This window comes from Microtus ochrogaster, chromosome 19 (assembly GCF_000317375.1).
Source record: "Microtus ochrogaster isolate Prairie Vole_2 chromosome 19, MicOch1.0, whole genome shotgun sequence".
Classification (NCBI taxonomy): domain Eukaryota; kingdom Metazoa; phylum Chordata; class Mammalia; order Rodentia; family Cricetidae; genus Microtus; species Microtus ochrogaster.
The window spans coordinates 15,216,374-15,243,534 of record NC_022021.1 but is presented as its reverse complement, the minus strand read 5'-3'; the positions used below and the strand labels follow the sequence as shown (position 1 = coordinate 15,243,534).

Genomic DNA, 27,161 nt, shown 5'->3' with positions numbered 1-27,161 from the left:
TGAGTTCTCAGTAGTCCTCATTGTCCGCTATGTTCAGCAAGTCCGGTTTTATCCCATGCTTTTTCAGATTCAGGCCAGCTGGCCTTGGTGAATTCCCGAACGATTTATGTTTTAATATTGTCCTCATTTGTGGAGTTGATGCTAACATTTTGGAGTCACAAAAGCCAACTCTCAGCACTGTCAACTAATTGAGTAGAATATGATCATTGATTTTATAGCCTTCAGAATAATTACTGTTTTGTCAGCCTTCATTACTATGAAACAATACTGTATTAAAATTGAAAAAACACTCAAATATCTTCTTAGTGACTTATGTACTATTGATCATTTAAATGATAATTTTCATTGGAAGCCATTTTAGTAGTTGAAAACTATTGTAGGATGACTTGGGAATGACTATGTTTAATAGAACTGTTTAGCAAGATCATTTATGTGAATGAACAAATGTATAAATACCACTAATCAACAGTATGCTAAAGAATTTGAGTGGATTCTTTTTTATTTTTGTGTATATCAGACTATTCATTTATTCCATGATAATATAAATAAATCATAATTTTCTTAAAACTTAGGACTTGTGTTCGTGTTGACTTATGGCCTGTATCTCTGACCCTGTGCCTTTGAAGTGTAGAGGTCAAAGTGGCACTTGAGTCAAGTGACTGACCTCATAGTTAAGACAGTTTTCCAAAGGTGTCAGTCAGTACCTTCAATGAATAAGCAACTGTACCTATCAAAATGAGCAGTTTTTAAAACTAATAAGACTTTTAATATAAAAAGTTCATTATTTTTCCAGTTTTCACTAAATAACATTTTCTATAATTTTTAACAGTATTTTTGGGGTTTTGTTTTGTTTTGTTTTTTTAAAAAAAACAGTATAAAGCCTTTAATCTGGCTTAGTTCCATTAGTACCACCTGACAGATCTTTTAAGATCTAGTGCCTCGTTCGGACATTCTGAGTGAAGTAGAAGCGACACAGTGGGACATGTTATCCCAGCACATAGAAATTGGTGTAGGTTTGTTTCACTTCTGCCAGACATGAATGAGGTCAAATGGGAATCAGTGTGACTGTGCAGTTCTTCGGGTGAACTCTTCACAAGATATTGATTAAGGAATGTAGTTCTCTTTTAAGTGGTGAAAGTTAGGGATCCTAGCTGTCTTGCTTGTGGCTTTTGTGTTCTTCTATGACCTTAGTGACCACTGTTAATGCTGTGCTGGTTGGCAAATGAGAGGAGGGTGGATTACGGATCAAAAGCTCCTGAGGTGTGAAGCTTGGAAATACTCATTCTTTTCATAAGCTGGGGCCTTTGGACTAGGGCTAGCTAAAGGCCACAGGGAAGTGTTTTCATTGTACCTCGGAAATAAAAACAAGATTATTTGATAACTATTTCATTTTTGGAATAGATGGCATTAGTTCCATTTTAACATGTGGGAAAACAAGTTGTAAGTAATGTATTCAGGTTCATATAACGAGAAATAAACAGTTCCAGACCTTCCTGTAGAAGCCCAAGTCACAGCCTAGTATAACAATTTTCCCCCAAACCTGGGATTTTACTTCCCACTACAGTTCATCCCAGCCTGAAATACTGAATGGAAAAAGCTTCAGAAATAAACAGTGTATCTTTTAAATGGCAAACCATTCTGAGTAGTACAATGAAACTGCACTCTGTTCCTAACTGACCAACTACATGCTACCTACCTATTAGTTACTTAAGACCCATGTCAGGGGATGAGGCTTACTTCTGTGGTATCAGAGTGCTGCATTCAAAGAATCTGTACATCGTAGATTAGATTGTCTATACCATGTACCCCTCACTTCATCTGATCACTCAGGCGTTATTTACCTCACCCGATCAAAAGAAGGCTTAGGATAGTACAGTGAGGTTAGGAGAGGCAGTATTAACTACTTTTATTACAATTTCTTGATAAAGTTTTGCTGCAATTTGGCATAATTTTGCTGCTTGTTATTCATTGTTACTGCCTCTAACTTATAAATTAAACTTTACCAATAAGTATATATAAGGAAAAACATAGCATATATAGGGTTTGATAGTGTCTGTAGTTTCAAGAGTACCCATTAAGGGGTATTTTTATACATTCTACCAAGTATAAAGGGTGAACTCCTGTATTTGCTTCATTGATAGCTTCTCTTATACTTTTCATCTTGTCCTGGAGCTGTCATGTGTGAACAGTGTTTAAAACATGACATTTTTCTCTAATCACAAGTAGACTGTGATTTCTGTTGGCAGTTGAGTAATTTCGGATTATTTCTTTGCCTTTTTTCTTGCAGTGTTTTGTCTTTTAGTATGTCATGAATATGTAATATATACTCACATGTGCACACACAGGTAGTTACAGGTAGTGTATGATTTCTTTTCACTTACTTGTGTTCTTTTTGTTATTCTTTGGCATCTAGCCTTGTTATCTTCTAAATCAAAAAGCACATCAGCACTGACTGTTGATTACAGACTCGTACTAACTATGAAGTAGAGCCTAAGTACTATCTATTACTCAGTCTATACCTCTTGTCATTTGAAATAAAATTTTTTCCATGTGTTTAATGTTCCATCCTTCCAATATTTAATAGGAGAATACATAGTGACCATTCAGAATTGAAAATTCCCAAATCTAAAATTATCTAAATTCTGAAATGTTTTAGACAACTGTGTTTAACACCATAAGTAGTCAGTTTGACATATCATGTTCCAAATAATAGTGAAAGTATATATACATTGGAAACACTGTTTAAAATTCCCTTTGAACAGAATGTATATTAAAACAAATAAATTCCACAATTATATTTGTATTCCAACCTCAGGATACCATGTGTATGTAAATATTGCATAATCTGAACCCTGAAACCCATCTGGTTAGGTTGCAGGTGTACTCAGCCACTATTATATGAAAAGTTAGTTGTAGTTGTACTTTTTAAAGATTATCAGACTCGGTTAAAGGAATTTCTCCTCTATGAGAAACTGAGTAGTTTAGTAAGGAACATCTCCTAGGCCAGTAACTTATGAAGTGTATTGCTGACCTTAGAAAGCAACTCTATAGAGCCCGGTCCTTTGAGTCTTCCAATCCCTTACCTTCAGAAGAACAATCCTAAGAAGTTGCATTTTTTGTAAATTTAGAGTGAACAGCTGTCTATATAACCACTCACTTGAGCCAAGAATTCTCTACTTTCTATTGTAACAAAAGTTACTTTTTGTTTTGAAGTTTGCTTGGCTCCTCTTTGCACAGAGGTAAGTGATAGGTTACTGTCTTCGTACATTTGAATAGTGGGTTTGCATGAACACAGTACTGCTGACTCATGATAGTTTCTTGGCCACCTTGCTTTTCATTTTCCTTGATGCACAGCTTAAAAACCTCATGCATGCATCTCTCTTTACACTTTGATTTTTCTAATCTCTCACTTTGGTTTGCTACCTTCCTTCCTGTGTCCCTCAGCAAAACTTTTTTTTTTTTTTTTTTTTGAGATGGCCCAGTGGGTAAAAGTGCTTGACACATAAACACAAAGACCTGAGTTCAATCACCAGAACTCATGGTAGAGAAAACTGACTCCCACATTTGTGCGGGGCATGCATGATCTTGTACTATCTGTGCACTTTCTCCTGCTCTTTCTCTCATGCCTCTCACACATTAATAATAGCTTAAAATTAAATTATAATTTGGTCAAATGTACTCAAATGTTGTCTCATTCCATATTGAGTAAGTAGGGTGTCATAACTCCTTAGTGTTCAGTTGTTGGAATTCTGTCTGTTGTTGTTTGCATGTTGCCTGAGTCAACAATCTGGAAGTTCCCTTTTGTGAGAGAAACCTACTATTCAAATGCACAGTAGGTAGGACCTAAGACCAAGGGAAAGATTTAAATTTTCAGCTACTGCTTTATGGAATGCTTGAGTCCTTGTTCTCTTTGCCTTAATAACTTCCAGGTCCAAAATGTTCATGATATTCTTTGAAATCTTTTAACAAATAGCAGAGAATTATCTTATCCCCACCTAATATAATTATGAACATTTAGAATAAAAACTGAAATTGTGATTAGTTACTGCCTTTGTTAGTTTGGGCTGCTCTAACAAAGTACCATCGATTGAGTGGCTTGTGCAATTAGAAACCTGTCTCATGATATCAGGATGCTGACTTGTAAAGATTTATCACTTATATTTGGTTTAATAAAGCGCTAATTGGCCAATGGCTCAGGCGTATTCTTAGCTGGCTCTTACATCTTAAATTAACCCATTTCTATTAGTTTATGCATTGCCACGTGGTTGTGGCGTTACCTCATTTCCTATATGTCTTGTTTCCTTGGCGTCTGGCTAGCATCTGCAGACTGAGCCTTTCCTCTTCCCAGAATTCTCCTAGTCTGATCACCCCTCCTATATTTCCTCCTGCATACACTGCTACTTCAATTTTATAGTAAAGTTCAGACCAATAATCCTTTAGTTTCTGCTTTTTGGCTTTCAGTGTTGCTGAATTGTTATATGGTCAGATAATTATTTAAGTAGCTAATATGAGAATGACCATTATAAACTTGATTCAATAATTTAGTTAAGTACAACAACAGCTTAACTTTATTATCTGAAATGTTGCTACTAATAGAAATTCAACATAAGTGAGAAAAAGCACAGAATAGCCAACCAAATGCATGGAAATTAATATATTTAAATGTGAAAGGTTCAGTTCTTAGTGAGAACCTTTTTAAATTTATTTTTGTCTCTTATTGTTTTCCACTTCAGCATATACGTACTGTGTGAAAAACAAAAATGGCAAATTGATAAAAATGTTTTTTTAAAAAAAGGTAAATTAAATGCCCATGACCCAAAGGTAATAATAATGTAAATTTTGTTTTATTTCTTCCTAATCTTTTTATTTAATTTCCCCCATTAGTTATGCCATAATATATGTACAAATTACATTATGCTTTTTGCTTAACATAGTAAACAGTTTTCCTCTAAGTACATTCCTGTAGCTCTGTTAAGAAGGCATAGTGTAGCTTTTGCAAACATGCAGTCATTTTTCTGAGACAAAATATAGAAAGTGGGAACTATGTGGTAGTGAATGAAACTGCAAAGTACTGACTATTATTATTAAGGGAAATTGGGCAAGCATCCATCTGAGTTTTGCCTGGTGAATTGCTGTCCAGAATACATCTTCCTGCTATTGTTTCTGGCCTCCCACTGATATACAGAGCAACAAAATACATGTTAAAGCATAAATGGAACGACTCCCTCCCAAGTTTGAGACTGTTATTTTAGCATAAAGTCTATACTCCGTACTATCACCTAGAAGGATTGGCACAATCTGGTCCTTTCTTACCTACCTCTTGAGTTTACTGCTTAGATTTTTTGTTGATGATACTGCCTTGTTGACTTTTTGTTACTGCGTTGTTATGTTTCTTTAAGCTTCTATGCTTTTTGGACATGCTATTACTTGCTTGAAATGCCTTCTCTCCATTTCCTAACCATTAGGATGCTGGGTTTTTTTATACATGTCTAATTATATCTCTAATAAGTGAAATCTCATATTTTCACTATTTTTATGTGCTATCACTACCTGCAATTTATTTTTTTATTAGAAAATGGTTAAATTCTACTCTGACTAGAATAGAAGGATCAAAAAGGCAGGGCTTTTGACTTTATTGGACTTAATTTTGAATCAAATATATAACCAGGCCAAAATACCTCTAACATGATGGGCTCTTCATAAATGCCTATGAATGACTGAGAGGTAGACTAGAAATAGATGTTCCTAAAGGGTTCTAGTATCATTGGAGTTGAGATATAAAAATATTCTAATAAAATTAATTTTGAATTATCTAGTAAAAACTATACTATATACTCTATTTTAGAAAAATGGACTTATATTTTGGGGCTAGAGAAATGGCTCAGTGATTGAAGCACTTGCTATGCAGCCGTGCAGACCTGAATGTGGATCCTAAACACCCACAGAACAAACAAAGGTGGTTCCCTGATGTCCTGTCACCTTGTTAGGGTGGTGGGCAGAGACAGCAGGAGCTGTAGGCTTACTGCCTGCCTGACAGAATACAAACACACTCAGTTTGTAAGCTCCATCCAGGTTTCAGGAGAGACAATGGTGTAGGGCAGAAGTGATGGAGGGGATACCCAGTGCACTGCCCCACTAGTTCCTGTGTGCTTGTGAACAGATACACATGCATACACCAGATTCCACACACTCCGGAGTCAGTATGTGGATAGAGCCTTCCTAGTGAGTCATGGATTTCTATAGGGTGGTGCAGAGTTTGTGTGGGCCTACACATATCTTCCCAGCTGGGGCCTAACAAAGACAGTTTTCCTGCTTCTTTTGACTCTCATAGTAGACATCCTATTTGTCTTGTCGAGGCTGCTTTTATTTCACTTTGACTTTTTTTGGATAGTTTTGCTGTTTAAAAATCTGACCTCAAGGCCAGGTCCAGCCATGCAAGTCTTAATCCAAGCATTCAGGAAGTAGTTTGAGATCAGCCTGATCTACATAGTGATTTCCTGGTCAGCCAGGACTACATGGAGAAATCCTGTCACAAATAAAATAAAATAAAATAAAATGACCTCCAAACATAAGGCTGAGTCCTTGTCTAATATTCATAAGCACACAAAAGCTGTAATGTAGCTCAAGATTATGTTGGAATGATTCACAGAACACGGGAAAATGCCATATTGATGATTATAGACATTAGAAAGGCTATATTCAGGCATGAGATAGTACTACTTACTGTGAAGTCAATGTTAATGAATCAGCAATCTTAAATAAAACCTTTTAAAGTAGAAACACGTATGACAAGATTTTGTTGATCAGTTGATGAAAGCTGTTGTGACCAGAGGCTCACAGGAACCTAACCCTGTATTTCCCCTAGGAGCAATGGTTCAGTGTTTCGCGGCGACTTAATAGACCATAACTACCGCGAATAACGAGAATCAACTGTAAGTTAAAGTTCTGGGCTTGATTAGAAATAGCAGGAAGTTCCTCCTCATTTGTTAATTGTAATTTAGAGACTTGATTGGTGTGTGGGTGTGTGTGTGTGTGTGTGTATCTATTAAACTAAGAGGAAAACTGAATTATTTTGATTCAGTGATCCTTTTTGAGCACTTACTATATGCCAGTAACTATACTACCTTTGCAGATATACACACACAAAGTAAAATAGTAAGTCAGCTTCAGAAAAGTTAGATAGAGTACTGTTCTGTTTTTAACTGACCAACTGGCAGCTGGCTATGCTGTGATTCTACTGAGTGACTCATATAATTCGAGAAACTTTATACTTATCATTCTGTAGAAGATGCACATATGATAAGATCTGGGGAATGGCATGTAGTTTCTGTGTCCTTCACATACACAATCAGAATATTATCAGAAAATTTGGGGAGGACTAGAGTCCACAAGCAGACCCCACCCCCTCTTGGGTTCTTAACCTCATTAATAAAAGAGTTTAAGAGCACACTCAAAAGAAACTTTAGGGTAATTTTATTGAGAGCAGGCAAGCTATAAATTTTAGCAATCACCTGGAGAACAGAAAGTGCCTCTTAAAGTTAGGCCTTGATTCAGAAACAGGAAGCCACTGCCAAAAACAGGGGCTGGAAAACTTTAGACAAGAGTGAGAAAACTCAAAGCATCAGGTCCACATGTTTTCAAAAGAAATGAAGAAAAGGGAAATGGAAAGAGAGCAACTGTCCAGAGGGTGGGAATTGTGGGCAAGGGCAGGTCTGTTATCTCACAGAGGAGTAGATATTCCTCCCGTAGACGGCAGTAGGTGAAACTGCCTTTCTTAGGGGTGACCCTTTAACCCTTAAGCAATTGACTTGCTCAACTGAATTAACTCCCAAAGGAGGAAACAATGGCTTGTTTCCACTGAGAGGTAGATTTCACATCTATGATGTAAAGGACCTTTTCCTGCCACTTTAACAACTCTTCTCTAAAGAGGCAACCCTATAACTAGGAGATGGGTTGAAATTGGGGGAAATATATAATACACTTAAAAGTTTAGACATCCAGTTCCAAAGCTGCTCACTAGAAGGAATTAATGTAGCTTTAGTTCTCCACTTTACACCTTTGTGTTGAACATCAAGGCAGGGGTTTGTAGGAGTTAGGAAAGTAGAAGTCCCTGGTTTTCTTGGACAGAGAGCTGAGGTATGAGATCCAAGTTCCATGCCAGGGAAGAAGGTGGGTCATGGGAGGTCTGGAAGTTTAAGAAGTCAGTAGTCCCAAGCAGGTAAGAAAGACATAGGCTATTTACTCCAGCAAAGGCCTCAAGGCACACACAAAGCCATGCTCAGGAAGACATAGACACATGCAGACAGGCACATAGACAGACACACGTGGGCAAAGACCTCTCTCCTCGAGACCACATTTGTATGAAGCCCATGTGAAAGTTGCATTTTGACCAAAATAGCCATGTAACGGATAACATCACTGTACCCTTAAGGTTCCCCTGACCTGTTGTGTGCTTGCTTCATAGCCCTTTGAATGTCTAGCATTAGCTATGCTGGACATCCGTAATATCCGTAGCAATGCCATGTTATCAAAATATACATTGTTCTTTGTGGCCATCCCTCTGCTGCCAATACAGGGACATTTCAGGAACTGGTGCTTTGGGCTCCCTATCCCACCTGACCAGTTTTCACTTCTCACCTTGAAGGTTTCCCCTTCTGGGTCCATCCGTGTGATAACCAACTAGAAGATTACAGCAAGCTTTGACATACAGAGTTGAGGGAGTTTCATCCATAGATAGAATTTTATGAAGTAGATTTTATATCATTGATTTAAATAATTGAACTCAAACTCTGGTTCCTTTCCTGTAACTGAAGGTTTAGTGATTGAAAATTCCAATCCTTTAATCATGTTTTTGGCGTTTCCTATGACTAGATTCTATAACAAACTGTCACTTTGAGCTTTTGAAGCATTGTCCAGAATGAGCAAAGAACAGATGATACATTCTGTATTATAGAACTGAAAGACTGCCTGATGAAACAGGAAATGTACTGCAGTATAGGTGTTTATAGCCAGAAAGAAGAGTGTGTGCAAAAGCACCATAAGATGAAAGAGTTTGTGAGAAATAAAATGTCGTTTTAGTCAAGGTAGCCTGTCCTTTTGAAGTAGGAAATGATTGAAAAGTTGAGAAGTGAGCTCTGAGCTCATCATGTAGGACTGTGGAGCAGGAAGTCACAAGTTCTGTACATGTTAAGGCCTTGGGGCATGACTTATAGGAAGTTTCAAACAGTAGACAGACGAATATCATGAATTCCTGTGTCCTCAGACATGTTTCTTCTATTCTTAGCTTCATCTACATACCCCAACATATTGTATTGCAAATTTTAAACATTGTATTATTTTAGCCATAAATATTTAGTATCTTTCTAAATGTAAACTTAAAAATTAACATAATCCCAATGACATCTCAGAATTTGTATCAAATTCTTTTATATCAAATATCAGTCATTGCTCAGATTGTCAGTTCTATAGAATTTTTAAAAGAGCAAGTTAGTTGTTGATATTTATTTCCATTTAGACATGTCATATTATAATCTAGAGTTTTATGATTTAGAAAATAGTGCATAAGGTTTGTGTTTACCATTCTTTGTAACAATGTAGTGGCAGGAACCTTGATGAGAGTCCTGGCACAGCCGACTCATTGCACTCTCTTGAGTAGCCTTGAGAAAGATTGCACATGCTAATGTACTTTGACGAGATATCCATTGTGGAAAAAGAGCCAAGTGGGCTCTGAGTGGGTGGATTGGAAGGCTGTCCAGGGGAGCACAGATCAGGGAGGGAGTTTTGTGATAGTCATGCCACAGAAGACTGTTAAGTTACACTCAGGTTTGCAATAGAGTGCAGAGAGTTTAAAACGTTGGATAAACTGATGGCAACATTTGATTACCCCAAGAGTAAGATAATGATTATTAAATTAAGTGACTGATAAATAGTGAGACCACTCAGTAAAACAGGAAAGTCTTAGTGAGGCGGTTGGTGCTTGGGGAGATTAAATGATGTGGATGTTTTGTGTGGTAGAAAGGAAAATAGAAAGATGACTTAAATATTTGAGGGAGCAATCAGTCTGCTCTTTTAAAGGTAACTATCACTTCATTTAAATGAGGGATAGTGGAGAATTAATGTGTCCAATCTCCTGCAGAGTTCTGATCACTTTGGTTTATGTCAGGACTCCATGCAGCCTGCCAGGGCCTGGCATTTAGTAAGTGCATTGAAGTGTTGCCTGGGTATGCTCTAAGCTTTGTAAGGCTTAAGAACAGTGTCTGCATTGCACTTGTCACCTGCTTATTTCCCTACAGTGTCTTCACAAATTGGAAACTCAGTAAATATTTGTAGAATATATAAATAATCTGGTAAGTTTCAGTGATTTGTTTAAAAGGGCTTTTTTCCCCTCCCTTAGTTTGAGGTGGTATCAACATCCTTCAGAAGAAGAATTGAGAATCCTTGCAGGGAAGCAGCAGAAAGGAAGAAGTAAAAAAGACAGGTGAGTTAGCTTGATGTGCTTCTAACATGAAACATTTAACATCATTGTGCACATATAGTTTATGCTTTGATTAAAGGGATGCTTATTAACTATGTTGTAAATAGTTGATAAATTCCAGATCGCACCCGTGCAAATTCCAGTAAAATAGAAATTAGAATATAAGGACAAAATAACAATTATTTTACTCAGAGAGTAACTTTGTTCTTGAATAGTTAATGTATTTGACATCAGAACCCATGTAAATCTCACTAAGTGAAACAGTATGTAAATGCAAGAAGATTGTTGTATTACTTAAAGGTAGCTAATTCGTTTCTTATTTACAGATATTTACTTGGGTTGATTAAGAGAAGAGTTGCATTCATGTCTATAAATCTTTCAAAGATGTCATTTGTGAATCTTTGCTACTACTATTGCTAGATATCATGCCACTGTCTTACCTTGTGTTTCTGGGTAGATTGGACTATCGACTTAGTGTCCTCATATTCAGAGGAATAGAGATAGATATGACTTTGGAGGGTCCATTCATTGCTTTTCCTCTAGGTGTACTAAGCAGAAGCTCTAGCAGTGAGCTTTAACCCTCAGCCCAGCACTTTCTATTTTGAGTATATACTAATAACATGCCTCATTGTTAGAAGTCATTGTTGAATCAACTTTGATTGGACATAGTCATATGGAAGAGCTTTTCGGGCTTTAAAATTGCATACGTGTAGTTAACTCTGAGAAAGTCAGCATTGATGTCCTCTCCATGTTAGCTTTCCTTTCCTCTTCACTGATGATAATATACACTGAAGTTCATTGAATATTAGTCCTGAACCTTATTCTTTTTCAGTTTCAGTAGTTCTTCAAAAACGTATCAACCAATGTTCTAGCTTCCAAAATACTTCATGTACAATTGCAACTTAATAGAGATAACCAGTGCAATAATTTAATTGACATTTTTTCCCAAGAGGACTGCATGTATGTAGTACACACATTCTGAGAAAAACTCAATAAAACTAATTTAAAAAGTATGAAATGAATTTCCCAAGTTTATATACTTAAGGACCAGAAATTTAATTCTGTTGGTTAGTTTTTAGTTGTTTTTGTTTTTAAGCACTGAAACTCTGCTGATAGCCATTGTTACCATGTCAAACAGTTGTGGGAATTAATTATGTAGTATATTATTCATTTTGTAAAGATTTGGATTCTTTTTGCATGCCTTATAATCTGTTGTTTTCCTTTTTTAGACTGGGTTTCATGTAGCCCAGACTGGTAGCAGAAGACCTCAAACTTTCTGATCCTCCTGCTTCCAGTTCCCAGTAACAGCCATGTATCACCACTCTTGGTTTTTTGTTTTTTTTTTTTTTGGTTTATGGCATCCTAGGATCAAACCCAGGGCAGGCAGGCAGTGTTCTGCGGTGTGTTGTAATTACAGAAAGATGCAGGGGTGATGCTGTCATCTACTCACAGCAGTAGTCATGGCTGGGTTTGCCTACTCAGATTTATCACCGAGATCCCCCATTTTTATTTATTCGAGTAAATATAATATTATTAAAATAATAAAAAAAATCTTATTAAAATTCAGCTTATTGCTTTCTATATTCATTTGATTGTCCTTACAATGTAACTTTAGGAGTGACACAAGTAAACTTAAAAGATCTTTGCTGGTTTTCTGTCTGTAAGTCTTTGTAGTCACCACCATTGGTTGCCTTTTATGTTTCTGAATGTCTTACGAACATTCATTTTAATATACTCATTCATCTCTGGCCTACCTACAATTACAGCTGTGTTTGTGTGTATAGGTGTGTACATCATTTCAAAGAGAATTTTATTTTCTCTTCCATTCCTTCAATCTTGTGCCTCCAAAAGAAATACTAGGTTGTTTTTAAATCTTCAAAAGAGAGTAGGAAAAATGGTTGTGAAACACTATGCTAGCCAGCAGGATTTGTTTCTCTTGCTAGTTTAGATAATTTTTTTTTCTGGCCAATTATATACTAACATAATTTACTTGAGCATTTTGTAGCCTCCTTGGAATACTGTTTTTGAGTATCTGACCTCATCTAGGGTAACATTAGAATGAAACTTAATATCTCTTTTGCATTTAGTGGGATGTAAGCACTTAGATAACTAAGTAATTTGGTTTTGTGTCACTTGTCTAATTTTGCAGAAAATACAATGGTCATATTGAAAATAAGCCACTAACCATTCCAAAAGATATTGACCTTCATCTAGAAACCAAGTCCGTTACAGAAGTGGATACTCTAGGTAATGGAGTCCTATACATGTTCTGCTTACCGTCTATGGCAGCGAGTACCCTTTGTTTGTTGTGGTTATGGTTTTGTTTTTTATGGGGTAAGATTTGTGTATTTTCCTAATCATGAGTTCATTTTACAGAGTGTGAAGTCTAACATATGAACTTAACAGCTCCAAATGACTTTATTCAAATAAAATTTTTCTTTTCTCTTTATATGGTATTATTTTCCCCAGTTCTGGAAAAATAAGTAGGTAAGTTGCTCAGCCTTTTTATAGCTTCTGGTTATTAGGCTGAAATCACAGTCTTGTAATCGTGACTCCCAAAACTTATTTTCTATAATCTACTTTAATAATGCAATTTAAACTACATTTGCATATTGAGGCATCTGTGTTTTAATAATTCAACTATTGTAATAGTGTTAGATATTAAGTTGAAAAAATTAATCACAAATCAATTTTATCCATTGAATATATCAAAATAAATAATTTACTTTTCCTCCTCAGTTTCTATAATAATATGACTATAATGATTTTAAGTTTACAGTGAATTCTATATGAAGCTAACTGAATCCTAGATGGGGAGACTTCTGGCGTGATGTTCCTCTCATCAGGATTCCCCTCTAGGTCCTCTAGGCCCTCCCCACTTCTCCACCCTCTCAACTTTGGCCTTCCCCTCTTTAGAGAGTAAAACAAAACACCACCACCAACAACAAAAACAAACCAGAATTTTAAAAAGTTACAAGAAACATACAGGCACATCCCCACTACCAAACCACAAAAATTGGAAACCATAATAAATAAGCAAAAGATAATTAAGACAAAAATGGCCAAAACACTCTGAGACAAAAGTATACCAAACTGCCATTGAATTTGTTTTGTGTTAGCCATCTCTTGCTTGGCAGGAAGCTTGCCTTAATATATTGGTTAATATACCCAATGAGACGCTATTGGAGAAAACTAATTTTTTTTTTTTTGCAAACCAGTGTTAGTTGGAGATAGCCTTCTTCATTAGGGATGGATCCCCACGTCCATTACCCTTTCTCAACATTGGGACCCCATCTGACATAAACCTTTCCAGGACCTCTGCATGTTACCATCGTCTTCATGAGTTCATATGTATATCAGTGTCAGTGTTGTGTCTGAAAGACACTGTTTCCTTGCAGTCATGCATCATGTCTGGCACTTAAAATCTTTTCTTCTTCACCACATGGCTTCTTGAACCCTTTGGGGGGTATTTGATAGAAAGCAACCAATAGCCTGAGATGTTTGGGAGTTTCCAAGGGGCTCCTTTGACCAACAATGCATCTAGATATAACCCTGGCACTGAAGTTTTCACTTGGTGAGAGTATCTAGTTGGGGTATTGTTATTGGTGACACCAACTATATTTCATTCATATGTGAGTATATATGTATGTATGCATGTATTAATACACACATATACACATACATATGTACATACATGTTAGGAAGCTTTTATAGTTGTAGGCATCCATATGAACCCTCAACTAGCCCTTAGTGCCACTTTAACTGAATGATGGTGTTCTTTACCATACAGAAACTTTTCAGTTTCATGAAGTTCCACTTAGTAATTGTTCTTGGTGTATGTACTATCAGTGTTCTGTTCAGAAAGCCTTTTCCTTTGTCATGTAGTTTAAGACTATTCCCCACTTTCCCTTCTATCAGATTCACTGCTTGGCCTTATGTTGAAGGCTTTGATGCATTTAAAGTTGTGTTTTTGTGCATGATAATAAATCGGAATCTATTTTAATTCTTCTATAAGCAGCCATCCAGATGACAAAGCATCATTTGTTGAAGATGCTGCCTTTTTTTTACCATTGTATATTACTGACTTCTGTTTCCATAGGTGTGTAGACTTATGTGTGAGTCTTCAATTTATTCCACTGATCAGTATGTCTATTTTAATAACAATATCTTGGTGTTTTTTTATTGTTGTAGCTCTGTAGTACACCTTGGCATAGGATATGGTGATACCTCCAGCAGCTCCTTTAGTTTTTATATGAAACTAAAATTGTTTCTCTCAATTTCCATGAAGAATTGCTTTGGCATTTTGATGGGGATTACATCGAATCTGTAGATTAATTTGGTAGGATGATCATTTTTTACTCTATTCCTACCAGTCACTGAGATATCTTTCCATTTTTTTGATATCTTCTTCAATTTCCTTTTTCAATGTCTTAAATTTTATTATACAAGTATTTCACTTACTTGGTTAGAATTATCCTAAGTGTTTGTGTTTTGTTTTGTTGTTTTGAGGCTATTGTGAAAGGTATTGTTCCCTTAATTTTTTTCTCAGTTAGTTTGTGGTTTGTATACTAATTTCTGTTTGTTAGCTTTGTATCCTGCTACTCTGCTTAAAGTTTTATCGGCTATTGAAGTTTTCTGGTAGCGTTTTTAGAAATTTTTTTATATATAAAAGTCTATCATCTGCCAATAAAGATACTTTGACTTCCTTTCTATTTGTGTACTATTGATGGTCTTCAGTTGTCTGATTGCTCTATGTAAGATGACAAGCACTAGCCGGGCGGTGGTGGCGCATGCCTTTAATCCCAGCATTTGGGAGGCAGAGGCAGGCGGATCTCTGTGAGTTCGAGACCAGTCTGGTCTACAGAACTAGTTCCAGGACAGGCTCCAGAGCCACAGAGAAACCCTGTCTCAAAAACCAAAAAAAAAAAAAAAGATGACAAGCACTATATATTGAATAAATATGAAGTGAATAGACACTATTTTTTTTTCTTCTTGGTTTTACTGGAAAGTCTTTGAGTTTTTCTCAGTTTAGGTTGGTTTCAGCTATGGATTTGCTGAAAATTGCCTTTTTTTATGTTGGATCCCCAGTCTATCTAGGATTTTTATCATGAAGGAATGATTGAATTTTGTCAAAAGCCTTTTCTGCATCTAATGAGATGATCATGTGGTTTTTGTACTTAAAATACATATTTGATGAATTACATTCATGCAGTAACATATGTTGAACCATTCCTGCATTTTTGGGATGAAGTCTACTTGATCATAGGGGCTGATCTTTTTGCTGTGTTCTTAGATTCAGTTTGCAGATATTTTATTGAGTATTTTTGTATCTATGTTCATTTCTTCAGTTTCTGTTTTAGGGAATAATTTGAGGCGCATTGGTGTTAATTCTTTGTTAGTATTCTGTGCTAAGTTAGATTTTCCTGTTGATAAAGTACAGATTTTTAAAGTCTCTCCTTACGATTCACTGGATTTCCTAATTGTCTGTTGTGATGTCTCCCTTTTTATCTCTCATTTTAATAATTTGGATATTCTCTCCCTTTTAGTTAATTTGACTAAGGGCTTAAACAGTCTTACTGATTTTCTCAAACAATCACCTCTTCATTTTATTGGTTTATTTTATTGATTTCAGTCCTGTGTTTGATTATTTCTTTCTGTACCCCTTTGGGGTCTTATTCCTTCTTATTTTAGAACTCTCAGTGTTAAGTTGCTCATGTGATCTCCAGTTTTTTTATGTAGGCATTTGTGTTGTATGAATTTGCCTCTTAGAACTGCCCTGATGGTGTCTTATCATAGATTTGGGTGTATTGTGTTTTTATTTACATTCAGTTCTAAATGTTTTTAATTTCTTTCTGAATTTCTATCTTGTAACACATTTTTTCATTCCCTACTGTATTGGTCATTTTCTATGAATTTGTAAGCTTTTTGATATTCCTGCCCTTGTTATCCATCTTTAATTCATGATGATCAGATAGAACATGGGCTGTTATTTCAGTTTTCTTATACCTGTTGAAACTTGTTTTATAGCCAGTATGTGCTCAGTTTTTGAGAAAGTTCCATGAGGTGCTGAGGAGGTATTTTTTTGTGTGTTTGGGTGAAATGTTTTGAAAATATCTGTTAGGTCCATTTGGTTTATAATGTCAGTTAGCTTCAGCATTTCTCTGGTTTTTGTCTGGGTGACCTGTCTATTGACCAGAATAGGTATTGAAGTCGTCCACTATCATAGTTTGGGGTCAGAATGTGATTTTAGTTGCAGGAGTATTTTTTTTCATGAACTTGGATTTGGTGCATAGATGTCAAGGATTTCAATGTCCTCTAGGTGGATTTTGATGAGTTTGTAGTGTCATTCTTTATTCCATCTTTTGGGTTGAGATATATTATGCAACATATTTAAATGGCTACATTAGCTTAAACAATACCTCAGGTAAAATACATAAAATATTATTTTGTAATTTAGTTTTTCCTAGGACTGAGTCATGTCAACTTTAACAAAAATGATAGCAGATTTATCTAGCATCTTATATAAAATTATTTTATGATATAACGTAACATCAGAATCTTTACTAATTGAGGACTGAGTATTAATCATATAAAACTTGCAAGTATCTGTAGGGGAAACCTATAACCCTCAAATGATAGTGAAGAACTTTGTAAATCAATTTCATGAGTTCATTTAAGTATTGATAGCCATCCTTTTTCTTTTTACTTTCTCAATGTAATTTTCAAAACACCTTGTTATTTTGATCACCATGTTACGTTTCGATGAGTTCTGTATGTGTGTGTACTTGTACAAAAGTGTTCACTGAGTTCTGTATATTGTTGCTGTTTTTATTATCAGCTAAAATTTACTGAAAATTTACAAGCTACTTAGCCAAACATTGTGTCAGTGTTGTTATATTCAGATGTCTTGGGTAGATATCAGTACCAAGCCTCCTTTTTTTTCTAAACTCATTTATATAAAATTTAATAACTTGGCAGTTATATTCTTTATGTTACATAACAAATCAATGAGACCGTGACTACTAACTTAAATAATGCACTTAGGTGATATAGCTTTCACATGAAGCTTCTTAACATATGCTATCACAGACAGTTTTTACAAGTACTTACAAATGGTACTAGTTTAGCAACTGGCTATTTAACATCAAGAACATTCTTGTTAACTAGAGAAGCAGTGGCATGTTGCTTGGTGATTGTGTGTTTTTGCGAATGTGCATGCATGTGTATGATTGTGCAGATAGGTTTTGTCTGAGCCTCTTTTCTTTTTTGTGGTACTTCTCTATTTGAACCAAGTGCCTCATACAAGTACCTACTTTACAACTGAGCTCTCTGCCCTCTGAAATTATTTTGACTTCCAGTTTTCTAATGAAGGGACAGATATGCTTATATTATTAACTAGAGATAAAAGAATTTTATCATATGGGTTAATATATAGCTAAGAATATCAATTTTACTTTAGTTGCCTGTATACATACTTGATAACTATCACACTCTGGAGTATATAAAACACTATATTTTGTAAAAAGTTCAAATCAAATGAAATACACAGAGCAATAGAATTGCATGTATTGTCAGAATTTTTTTAAATTCTTCATTTTTTCTTTTTTTAAATTGTTTTTATTGAGCTAAATGTTTTTCTCCCCTCCCTTACTTCCTTCTCTCCTTTTACCCTCTCCTATTAACCCCCACGCTTCCAATTTACTCAAGAGATCTTGTCTATTTCACCTTCTATGTAGCTTATTGAATGCCTCTCTTAGGGTCCTCTTTGTTGTCTAGTTTCTCTGGCATTGTGGCTTGTAGATTGTTTTTTTTTTTGTTTTGTTTTGTTTTTTTGCTTTATGTCTAAAAACCACTTATGAGTGAGTACATATTATTTTTGTCTTTCTGGGTCTGGATTACCTCAATGTGGTTTTTTTCTAGATCCAGGTTACCTCAATGTGTTTTTTTCTAGATCCATCCATTTGCCTGCAAATTTCAAGATGCAATTATTTGTTACTGGTGTGTAGTACTCTATTGTGTAAAAGTACCACCTTTTCTTCGAATAAGAGGCATCTGGGTTGTTTCCAGGTTCTGGCTAGTAATGTGTGAGTTACTGCACATAAACAGTAAATAAACAAACACACTTCTTATTCTCTCTTAACGGAAAACTGGTAGTATGTTGATTTTACATAAAACAACAACCCTTCAACAAATGATTCCATCATTCAAAATTAAAATTTTCTGACAGACCAATCTCACTCATAAACATTGATGCAAAAATACTGAATAAAATACTGGCAAACTGAAACAAAAAAGACATCACAAGCAGGCTTCATCCCAGAGATGCTGGGATAGTTCAACATACAAAAACCTGCCAATGTATTCCACCGTATAAACCAACTGAAAGAAAAGAAAACACATGAGCATCTCATTAGATGCTGAAAAACGTTTTGACGAAATTCAACACTCCTTCACGATAAAAGTCTTGGAGAGAGGAGGGATACAAGGAAAACACTAGTCCTTCATCAGTGGTTTAAATCTGAAATGATTGTAAACCTTTTGTATTTTAAACCAAATTGAATTTAATGAAGTTAACATAGACCAAAGAAAAATTATTTACTTAATTTTTATATAAATAAGCTGATTGGTTAAGAAAGCACCAGTATATTTGTATTCATTTTTAATAACAATTTAAATAATTTATAGTAATCAGTTCAACATTGTTTTTATTACTTAATTTATGAACTATCAAAATTAATGTTAAGTGCTGAAATTTTCGGTCTCCTGCAAGCATACTTAAGGTTATATGGATTGATCCTCATAAGCTTTAAATTTAACTGAAACTTTTCTTGCCCTTTTATTTTTCAGCATTGCATTACTTTCCAGAATATCAGTGGCTGGTTGACTTCACAGTGGCTGCTACCATTGTGTATTTGGTAACTGAAGTCTACTACAGTTTCATGAAGCCGACACAGGAAATGAATATCAGCTTAGTCTGGTGCCTCCTGGTCTTGTCTTTTGCAATGTATCCTTCAAACCATCATTATAGTGTTATGAACTTACTGTTTTTTTGAACTTGGACCATTCAGTGTAACGTGAGGGCCTGCTTCTCCTTTTCTGTCTAGAATTACTTCCCAAGCTCTCTCAGGTTTTATGTGGATGCAGTTGTCCACGTGGGCGCCATTCTGTAACATGAGGGCCTGTTTGTTGGGGTTTCTGTCTGCCCAGTTCCCCAGCCATTTAGTCCCAGAGAAAATCACACAGAGGGTCTACATTAGATACAAACTGATTGGCTCATTAGCTCAGGCTTTGTATTAGCTCTTATAACGTATATTATTCTAGTATATGTTAGCAACATGGCTCAGTACCTTTTTTAGCGGGGCAGGCCACATCTTGCTTCTTCTGTGGTCTGGGCAGGACTCTGGAAGAGCGTCCTTCTTCCCAGAATACTCCTGTTCTCCACCTCTACTTCCTGTCTGATTTTCCACCTATACTTCCTGCCTGGCTATTGGCCAATCAGCATTTATTTAAAATATAATTTACAGAATAGAGAATTGTCCCTCACCAATTCGACCTTGTGTTTAATTTAAAACAATTTTGTCAGTTGTTAGAGAATTTTCTTTGTTGAATACAGAATTTTTAGGATACACTAAATTTATTCTTCAACAGTTTCTTCCATATATAGTATAATTTGATCATATTCAATGGAAATTCTTTATGTAACTTCTTAAAATTTCAAAGTAGTTCGTAGTTTAAAAATTTAAATATAGATGCCACATCTTTCCATTCCTTTTTCATCCAAATAGAATGTCAGAAAGGCCAGCAGACATTTTAACCTCTTAGAGGGGCTTTTTGTGCTGGCTGGTAGGAGGCTTTCCTTCTGAGTGCTTAATTACTCTTTGAAACTGGGACATTCAATATTACCCTTCTTCCTTTGCTCTTACATTCACCCCACTAGAGATAACATTTTAATAAGTTTCAGTCAGTTTTACAGTGCTACTTATAAAAATATTGTTGTAGCAAAACATATTTTATTTACCTTCCTTGAATGGTTTATTTTACTCTATGGAGACTAAGCTTTGCTAGAGCAGTGGTCCATCAGTAGATCAGCACATCATTTCCATTTTGTTTTTTATAGAAGTGTCCTTCTGCAGCTCTCCTTTTTTTATTTAAACTGTATAGTTGTGTTAGTGCATTGCTTTCTGTGTGCACATGTGGAGAGCAGAGGACAGCTGCAGGAGCCAGTTTTCTCCACCGAATTGCTCTCAGACTCAACTAGGGTCCTCACTCACAGTGTCTAGCACCTGCTTGGCCACCCCCAGTTCTGTCTTCATAAACTTTTACATAGCTCATGTCCTGGAACATTGTTCACTGCTGTGTTCCTGAAAAATTCCCTGATTCCTTTTTTAGCTGCCTTGGTCTCTTCTTCCTTGGCTCACTTTCTTTTTCAAGCTTTTGAAGTCTTCTGCAATATCTTTAGAAAAGGTTTTTGAAGTTTTGTGTGCCTTAAGATGTCTTTAATGATTGATAATTTGACTAGTTGCAAAATTCTAAAGTAGTTTTTCTGCAGAATTATGTAGTGTTGGAGAACTGGATGTACTTTGACCTTCATGTTGTACATCCTCCTCCCAAATCAGCCTCATGGAACTTGTTATCTTTGTTACTCCAGATTAAGCAGACAAAAAGTAGATTCTGTGCTTGAGGAAAGAGCTGATCTTATTCTTGCAGAGCTTCCAGTTTTGGAAATACATGTTCATGAGATCAGACAAACTGTTTTGTAGTTATTTGATGAGTTTCTTTTTATTTTGAACATTTTGGGGATGTTTGCTCCTGGAGAAGTAGAATCTCCTACATTAGCATCTAGAATTGTCATCTGTATTTCATACATATAGTCATTATTATTTTAGGTTTCCTAGGAGATATTCTTAACTTTCCCAACTATTTTGTTATGTTTCTTGTTTACACTTTCTACTACAGTTTAAAATGCTCATGAGCTCTTCATTTTTTTTACCCCTTCTATGAAACTCTGCTTGTTTTATGACTACATTATTTTGTGTCTAAATATATTAATGATAGATATTTTTGCTTCTTTCTCTGTTGCAGTTTATGCATGTATGGGAATGTATATGATTCTTATGCATATTATTTTAAGTGGTGTAGCCATTAGTATATTACTGCCTGAAGCAAACACACACTTGTAATTAGCTACTCACATATATTCTATCACTTTTCATTTTATTTCATATTGCTTAGTGTGATAGTGGCAATCACACAGTCTATAGCAATGAACTGCCTCTACTCCATTCAAGTAGTGTTCTTATGAAAGGTACCAAACAACTCCATCTTCCCTCAGGAATGTTAGGGTTTTCGGTGTGCTCATAGGAGAGTGTAGAGAAAGTGGTAGAGTTTATAATCCAGGTCATTTGTTTTTCTTTGACTCTCTATGAAAAGGTTGGGGAAGAAGAAGGAAGTAGAATTGTATGACTGAGTATGTGAGTTTTATTTATTATTGCTATGAGATAATAACCTACTGTAGTTATGTGCATTCAAGAGACCAGAATTAAATGCCAAATATCTAGATTTGCAACAAAGAAGAGTCCTGACAGCCTGTGCTTGTTCTAGCTGTACCAGCTGTTTCCAGCTTTATCTCTGTAAACTGAGTCTACTAGAGTGACTTCTGTCTGGGGTTTCTTTATTTCATTATTGTATGCCCCTATTTATGAATCAAACTAGGTCTCCATTGACTTCATGGGACAAGAGTTCTGCTGAATTCCAAGCACATGTGCAATAATTGATTCAGAAAATCTCTGCAGTTGTTACTAATGAAATAGTCTTGGTTAAAGTAGTTCTCAAATTAGATACATGTAACTTAATCAACTCTGTGGATAGTCATGAACCAATTGCGTTATTTCCATAATCATTTTGTTTTCTTTTTTCACTGTATTGACGTACTTACATAGGACAGCAGAAATGATTTCTGGAGTATCTTGGCAGTCCTAAAAGGATGAGAATGACATTTTGAATGCATGATGCTAAAGCTTGAGTGTTGGAAGCTGGAAGTGTGCCACCTCTTGTTCTCTCTCTTGCCCCCTCCCTGTCTCTCCTTTTTTGGTTTTGGTTTTGGGTTTTTTTTTTTTTTTTTTTTTGGCGTGTGTGCTCTCTCCCCTCTCTCTCTCTCTCTCTCTCTCTCTCTCTCTCTCTCTCTCTCTCGACAGGGTTTCTCTCTGCAATAGCCCTGGCTGTCCTGGATCTCACTCGATAGACTAAGCTGGCCTCAAACTCAGAAATGCACCTGCCTCTGCCTCCTGAGTGCTGGGATTAGAGGGGACACCACCACCTATCAGTACACTCTTACACTCATACTAATTCTTCACTCCTCCCTCTTTGACTTGTAGCTCTGAGCACTATCGGTGACTTATGATCAGTCCCGTTTTTGCCACCTGTTCTAGTGTAAGGAAGACAGCCATGAAGACAGGGAAGCAGCTGTAGTAACCGTCTTCACTTTGTATTGACATCTTAGAATTATGAGGAAATGTCTGTTGGTCTTATGATTATAAAGCATATTATTCTCATTTATGAATAAATGAAAAGTAGAAAGGTAAAATTGTCATAGAGAAAAGCCACTGATCCTATGATACAAATAAACGGTTTAAATGTTAAAGTAGTTTACGCTATACAGGTAGGATTTTAAGAAACTTTCTTGAGAATAATCTGTAGCACTGTACAGTATTGAGTGAATTACATGAATTTCAAGAAGAAAACTATGTTACAAAGAATTTGAGGCTTCTCAGTTACACCTATTTTGCTTGGCTAAAGAACTAAATCAGTAGTTACATTTCCACAATGTTTGTATTATACAGTGTCAAAGGTGTAAGCTACAAAAGGCTAAGTTACTCATATTTTTACGCTTCATTTTTAATTTGCCATAATTGTGGACATACAAATTTTTATAAAACCAAAAGTTGTAAATAGTTTAAGTGAAAATAAGTTCTAAGGTTCTCCAGTTGAGTCAGTTTTATTTATAGACGTGCAAATGTATATAAATTAAATGCTACCTTATTTGCTTGGGAAATATATAGCTTTAGCAAAGTAGTACAACTCAGTTGCTGTTTCTAAATCTCTTAAAAGGTTGCAAATTACTATATTCTTCCTCTGTACAAATGTTTCTTCTTGAAATTAATATGGAAATTGGAACTCTGAATTAGATTGCTTTATATGTCAAATCTAGTGAGAAAAGAGAATAACTGAATCTTAGTCAAGGTACTTACTTGAACGTAAGGACCCCATATAACAGACATGTTTAAGCTTGTTTTGTATGTATGTGCACATGTGTACATGCACACGTGAAGGTCAGGGGACATCACGAGGGAGTCATTTCTCCACCCCCCACATTGCCTCTTGGGGATAAAATTCAAAGTTGTCAGGCTTGGCAACAAATGCCCTTTAGACTGAGCTAGCTTGCTTGCTCCAGGCTTGTTTCTTAAACATTTACAGGCCTTTTGTGACATTAGTCCTTTCAGGGTACTATGATTTCTGGCCAGAACCCCAGAATGAAATAGAGGAGCTGAATCTGAATAATAGGACCTTCCTTCTGTCTGTTGACTTATAATTAATATGACTTTCTCCTTTTACCTGGGAAATGATAATTTTCTTTCTGAAACTAAAATTTCAAGGGTGGCCTTCTATGTTTTATTTTAATCTAGAACCCTGGTCACTTTTGTTTTTAAAATAAAGCTCATATTTATTTATTTCTTTTAGATATATTTGGTTAGTATTTTCCTCTATAATCTGGTTAGATTGAGGCTGGCTAACTATAAGCTCATCTTGTGACATTGTTTAAAACATGCATGAAAATTTTACTAACATCTGGAAGAATTTTGTTTCTTTTTCTCTAAGTAATAATTAAGTCTGCATATTAAAAATTAAGAATAAATTTTAAGGTAATGTTACAAACTTTTTATACCACTGAATAGAAACAATTGTCTTTAAAATGGTTTTATTAAATAAGTCATGAATGAGGGTGCTTATTGTTAGCTTTAAATAAAAATCTGTAATAGAGTTTTTGTATTGTTTCTCTAGCTTTGTTTGTCTATTTGTTTTGTGGCGTAGAATGAAAGGTGTAATGTGTTTCAAGTTGCCTTTCTAAAAAGAAAAATAGATGTGGGAAAATTAATCATTTGAATGGGAGTGGGGAGGACTAGCTTTTTTTATAATAGTCACAAAAAAGTATATATAATCTTGCTTTCCATAATTGAAAAAATTTCAATTTATATGAAAATCACTTAAGCAGAACATATTTTTAAAAATAATTTCAAATTTGTGAAACATGATGGAGACTATTTTAGGCTTATTCATTAGAATATTAATAACATTTGCATATTGACTAATATTTCTTCTTAGAATATGATTTCCTTTTTTGTTCTATTTGAATGATTTTAGTGGTCACTTTATATTAGGTATTGCTACACGTGCCAGGATTAAGTATTTGATAATGACAACCATTCTTCCATTCAAAAAAAAAAAAACTGGTAAAATATATTTAAGTATAACAAAAGCCTTGTTTTCTTGATATGAGATTTGATCCTTTTTTTAACTGTGTATTTGTCTCTCTGGATATATACTATGAAAGTGCAGGTTCAGAAGTAGGTAGCTGGTTCCTTGGAGCTGGAGATGTAAGTGGTTTTGACCTGCTTGGTGTTGGTGCTGGGAGCTGAACTCAGGTCCTCTACAAGAGCATTGAGCACTCTTAACCACTGAGCCATCTCTTCAGCCTGGAGCACTGGATCTTTAAGACAGTGAATCATTTGAGCTGGCTCCTAGCAGTACCTCGGTGTGCTGAGACTAAAGATGACGTAGGACTTAACTTGAGCTGGCTCCACACAGTATCCCAGGGTGCCGAGACTGAAGATGACAGAGGACGTCTATAACTTGCCTCTATCTCCATGTGTACTTTAAATCCGGCCTCTTCTCTTTTCTATTTTATCTCCCATTGTTGCTGTTTCCTCTCACTTTTAAAAAACAAGATATTTTAGAAGCCAGTGAGGTGACTTAGCAAGTAAAAACACTTGCTGCTCAAGTCTGATATCCTATGTTTAACCCTAAAAACCCATGTAAAGTGGATGGAGAGAACCAGCTCCACAAAGTTGCCCTCTGACCTTTACATATTCGAGGGTAGTGGCATGTATATTGCATATGCTTTCTCCCGCCCTGTGCCGTCTTCTCTCTCTCTGTCTCTCTCCCACACACATCATACATGTAATCATAAATGTTTGTATTTCTAAATAAAAGATTACAGCCCTATAATTTATCTGTTACAGCATATGAAGACTTTCTTCCCTGAACTGCAAGTTCAGTTTTGTGTTTTGGTTGTTGTTTTAAGGCAGGGTCTATTTGTTTATCCCTCGCTATCTTAGAACTGAAAATTCTTCTGTATCAGCCTCAGGCATGTGCTGCCCTGGCCAGAGAGGATTTCGTTTTCTTAGAGTATTCTATTCCCTCTACTTGTTTTTTTATGTTGCTTACTAGCACACTTTGTAAACTTGGTGAAATGAGTAGTCATAGACTTTTTTTATACCCAAGCATTCAAGTGTGAGCATTTTAAGGCACTGTTTCATTTGTATGTTTTTCATAAATTACTGCTCTCTTTAATATTTTACTATCCTTTGCATTTCATGTTAATTCCATCAGCTTTTCCATAGTGTCCTACGCACTCACTTGTAACTGCATTCTTTCTTACGCTATGGCTCTATTGGGGTTATTTGCCTCTCAGACCAGATGAGTAACTGTTATCTTGGAACTTAGTTTTATGGATTTTGTAAGAATTCCCTGTTCCCTTCTCCCGATCTTAACCTCTGATTTTTAGAAAACATTCCTTTTCTTGATTCGTTCGAATGGTTTGATGAAACTTTCAGTCATAGTGCAGACAGTAGCCAGGTTTTGGACTTTGGGAATTTTGAAGGTGCCTTACTTCTGTGCTGTCATCCGATGGGGTATAGAGTTCTAGATTCTCAGTATTCCTCCAATGCTGGAATATATTCCACCGTCCATAGCTTTCAGATTAAGAATAGCATTCTTGCTGTGATATACATATGGTTTATCCCCGCAACCCAGGAAACAGTGATTATCTGGTTTGTTCCACTTCTATAAGCTAGTTGCCACATACCTTGATTGAGATCTTACGTCCTTGGAGTAGGCTTCTTGAAGACTCCTCCACATTGTAAACTTCAGATTTGGAAACTTTGTTTTATTGTCTTTGAGGTCCTCAGGACTGCACTCTGGCCCCACCCCCTACCCTCAAATACACTTAATTCCTTTTGTCTTTTGTTAGACAGTGTACCTCCTCCATTGATACACTTTTTGTTTTAAGCTTGATGAAACTTTCTTTTTCATCAATTTTTTTTCTTTTGTTTATCATATCTTTTATTAGCTAAGCAATTTTATTGCATTTTGTTCTTTGAAAGATGAATTTACCTTTATGTAGCTAATATGAAATATATATGTGTGTATATACATAACTTACATATTTAAAATGTTTTATGTTGCTGCTTGCATCTTTTCACCAAGTTAATTTTTCCTCAGTGATAATTTTATCTTTGATTAAATATGATACAGTACTGTAGAAATAAACAGGGCCTATATTCACAGCTTGTTTTGTTTTTTGTTTATTTGTTTTTTTTTTTTTTTTTTTTTTTTTTTTTTTTTTTTTTTT

At 35.5% G+C, this 27,161-nt stretch overlaps 1 protein-coding gene across 3 annotated transcripts in view; it reads left to right on the top strand.

The window, feature by feature from the left end:
- Positions 1 to 27,161, top strand: part of Tmem161b (transmembrane protein 161B) — a 78,664-nt gene that overhangs the window by 27,701 nt on the left and 23,802 nt on the right. The window contains exons 2-5 of one of the 3 annotated variants that reach the window (XM_026783763.1): positions 6,866 to 6,932; positions 10,394 to 10,477; positions 12,624 to 12,721; positions 19,322 to 19,478. In XM_026783763.1, coding sequence (XP_026639564.1) covers positions 19,414 to 19,478 — 65 coding nt within the window. In that variant the 5' untranslated portion in view covers positions 6,866 to 6,932; positions 10,394 to 10,477; positions 12,624 to 12,721; positions 19,322 to 19,413. Of the gene's footprint in view, positions 1 to 6,865; positions 6,933 to 10,393; positions 10,478 to 12,623; positions 12,722 to 12,943; positions 12,962 to 19,321; positions 19,479 to 27,161 lie in introns of those variants that run through there. The other 2 variants (XM_005356530.3, XM_026783764.1) reach the window with 2 other exon arrangements.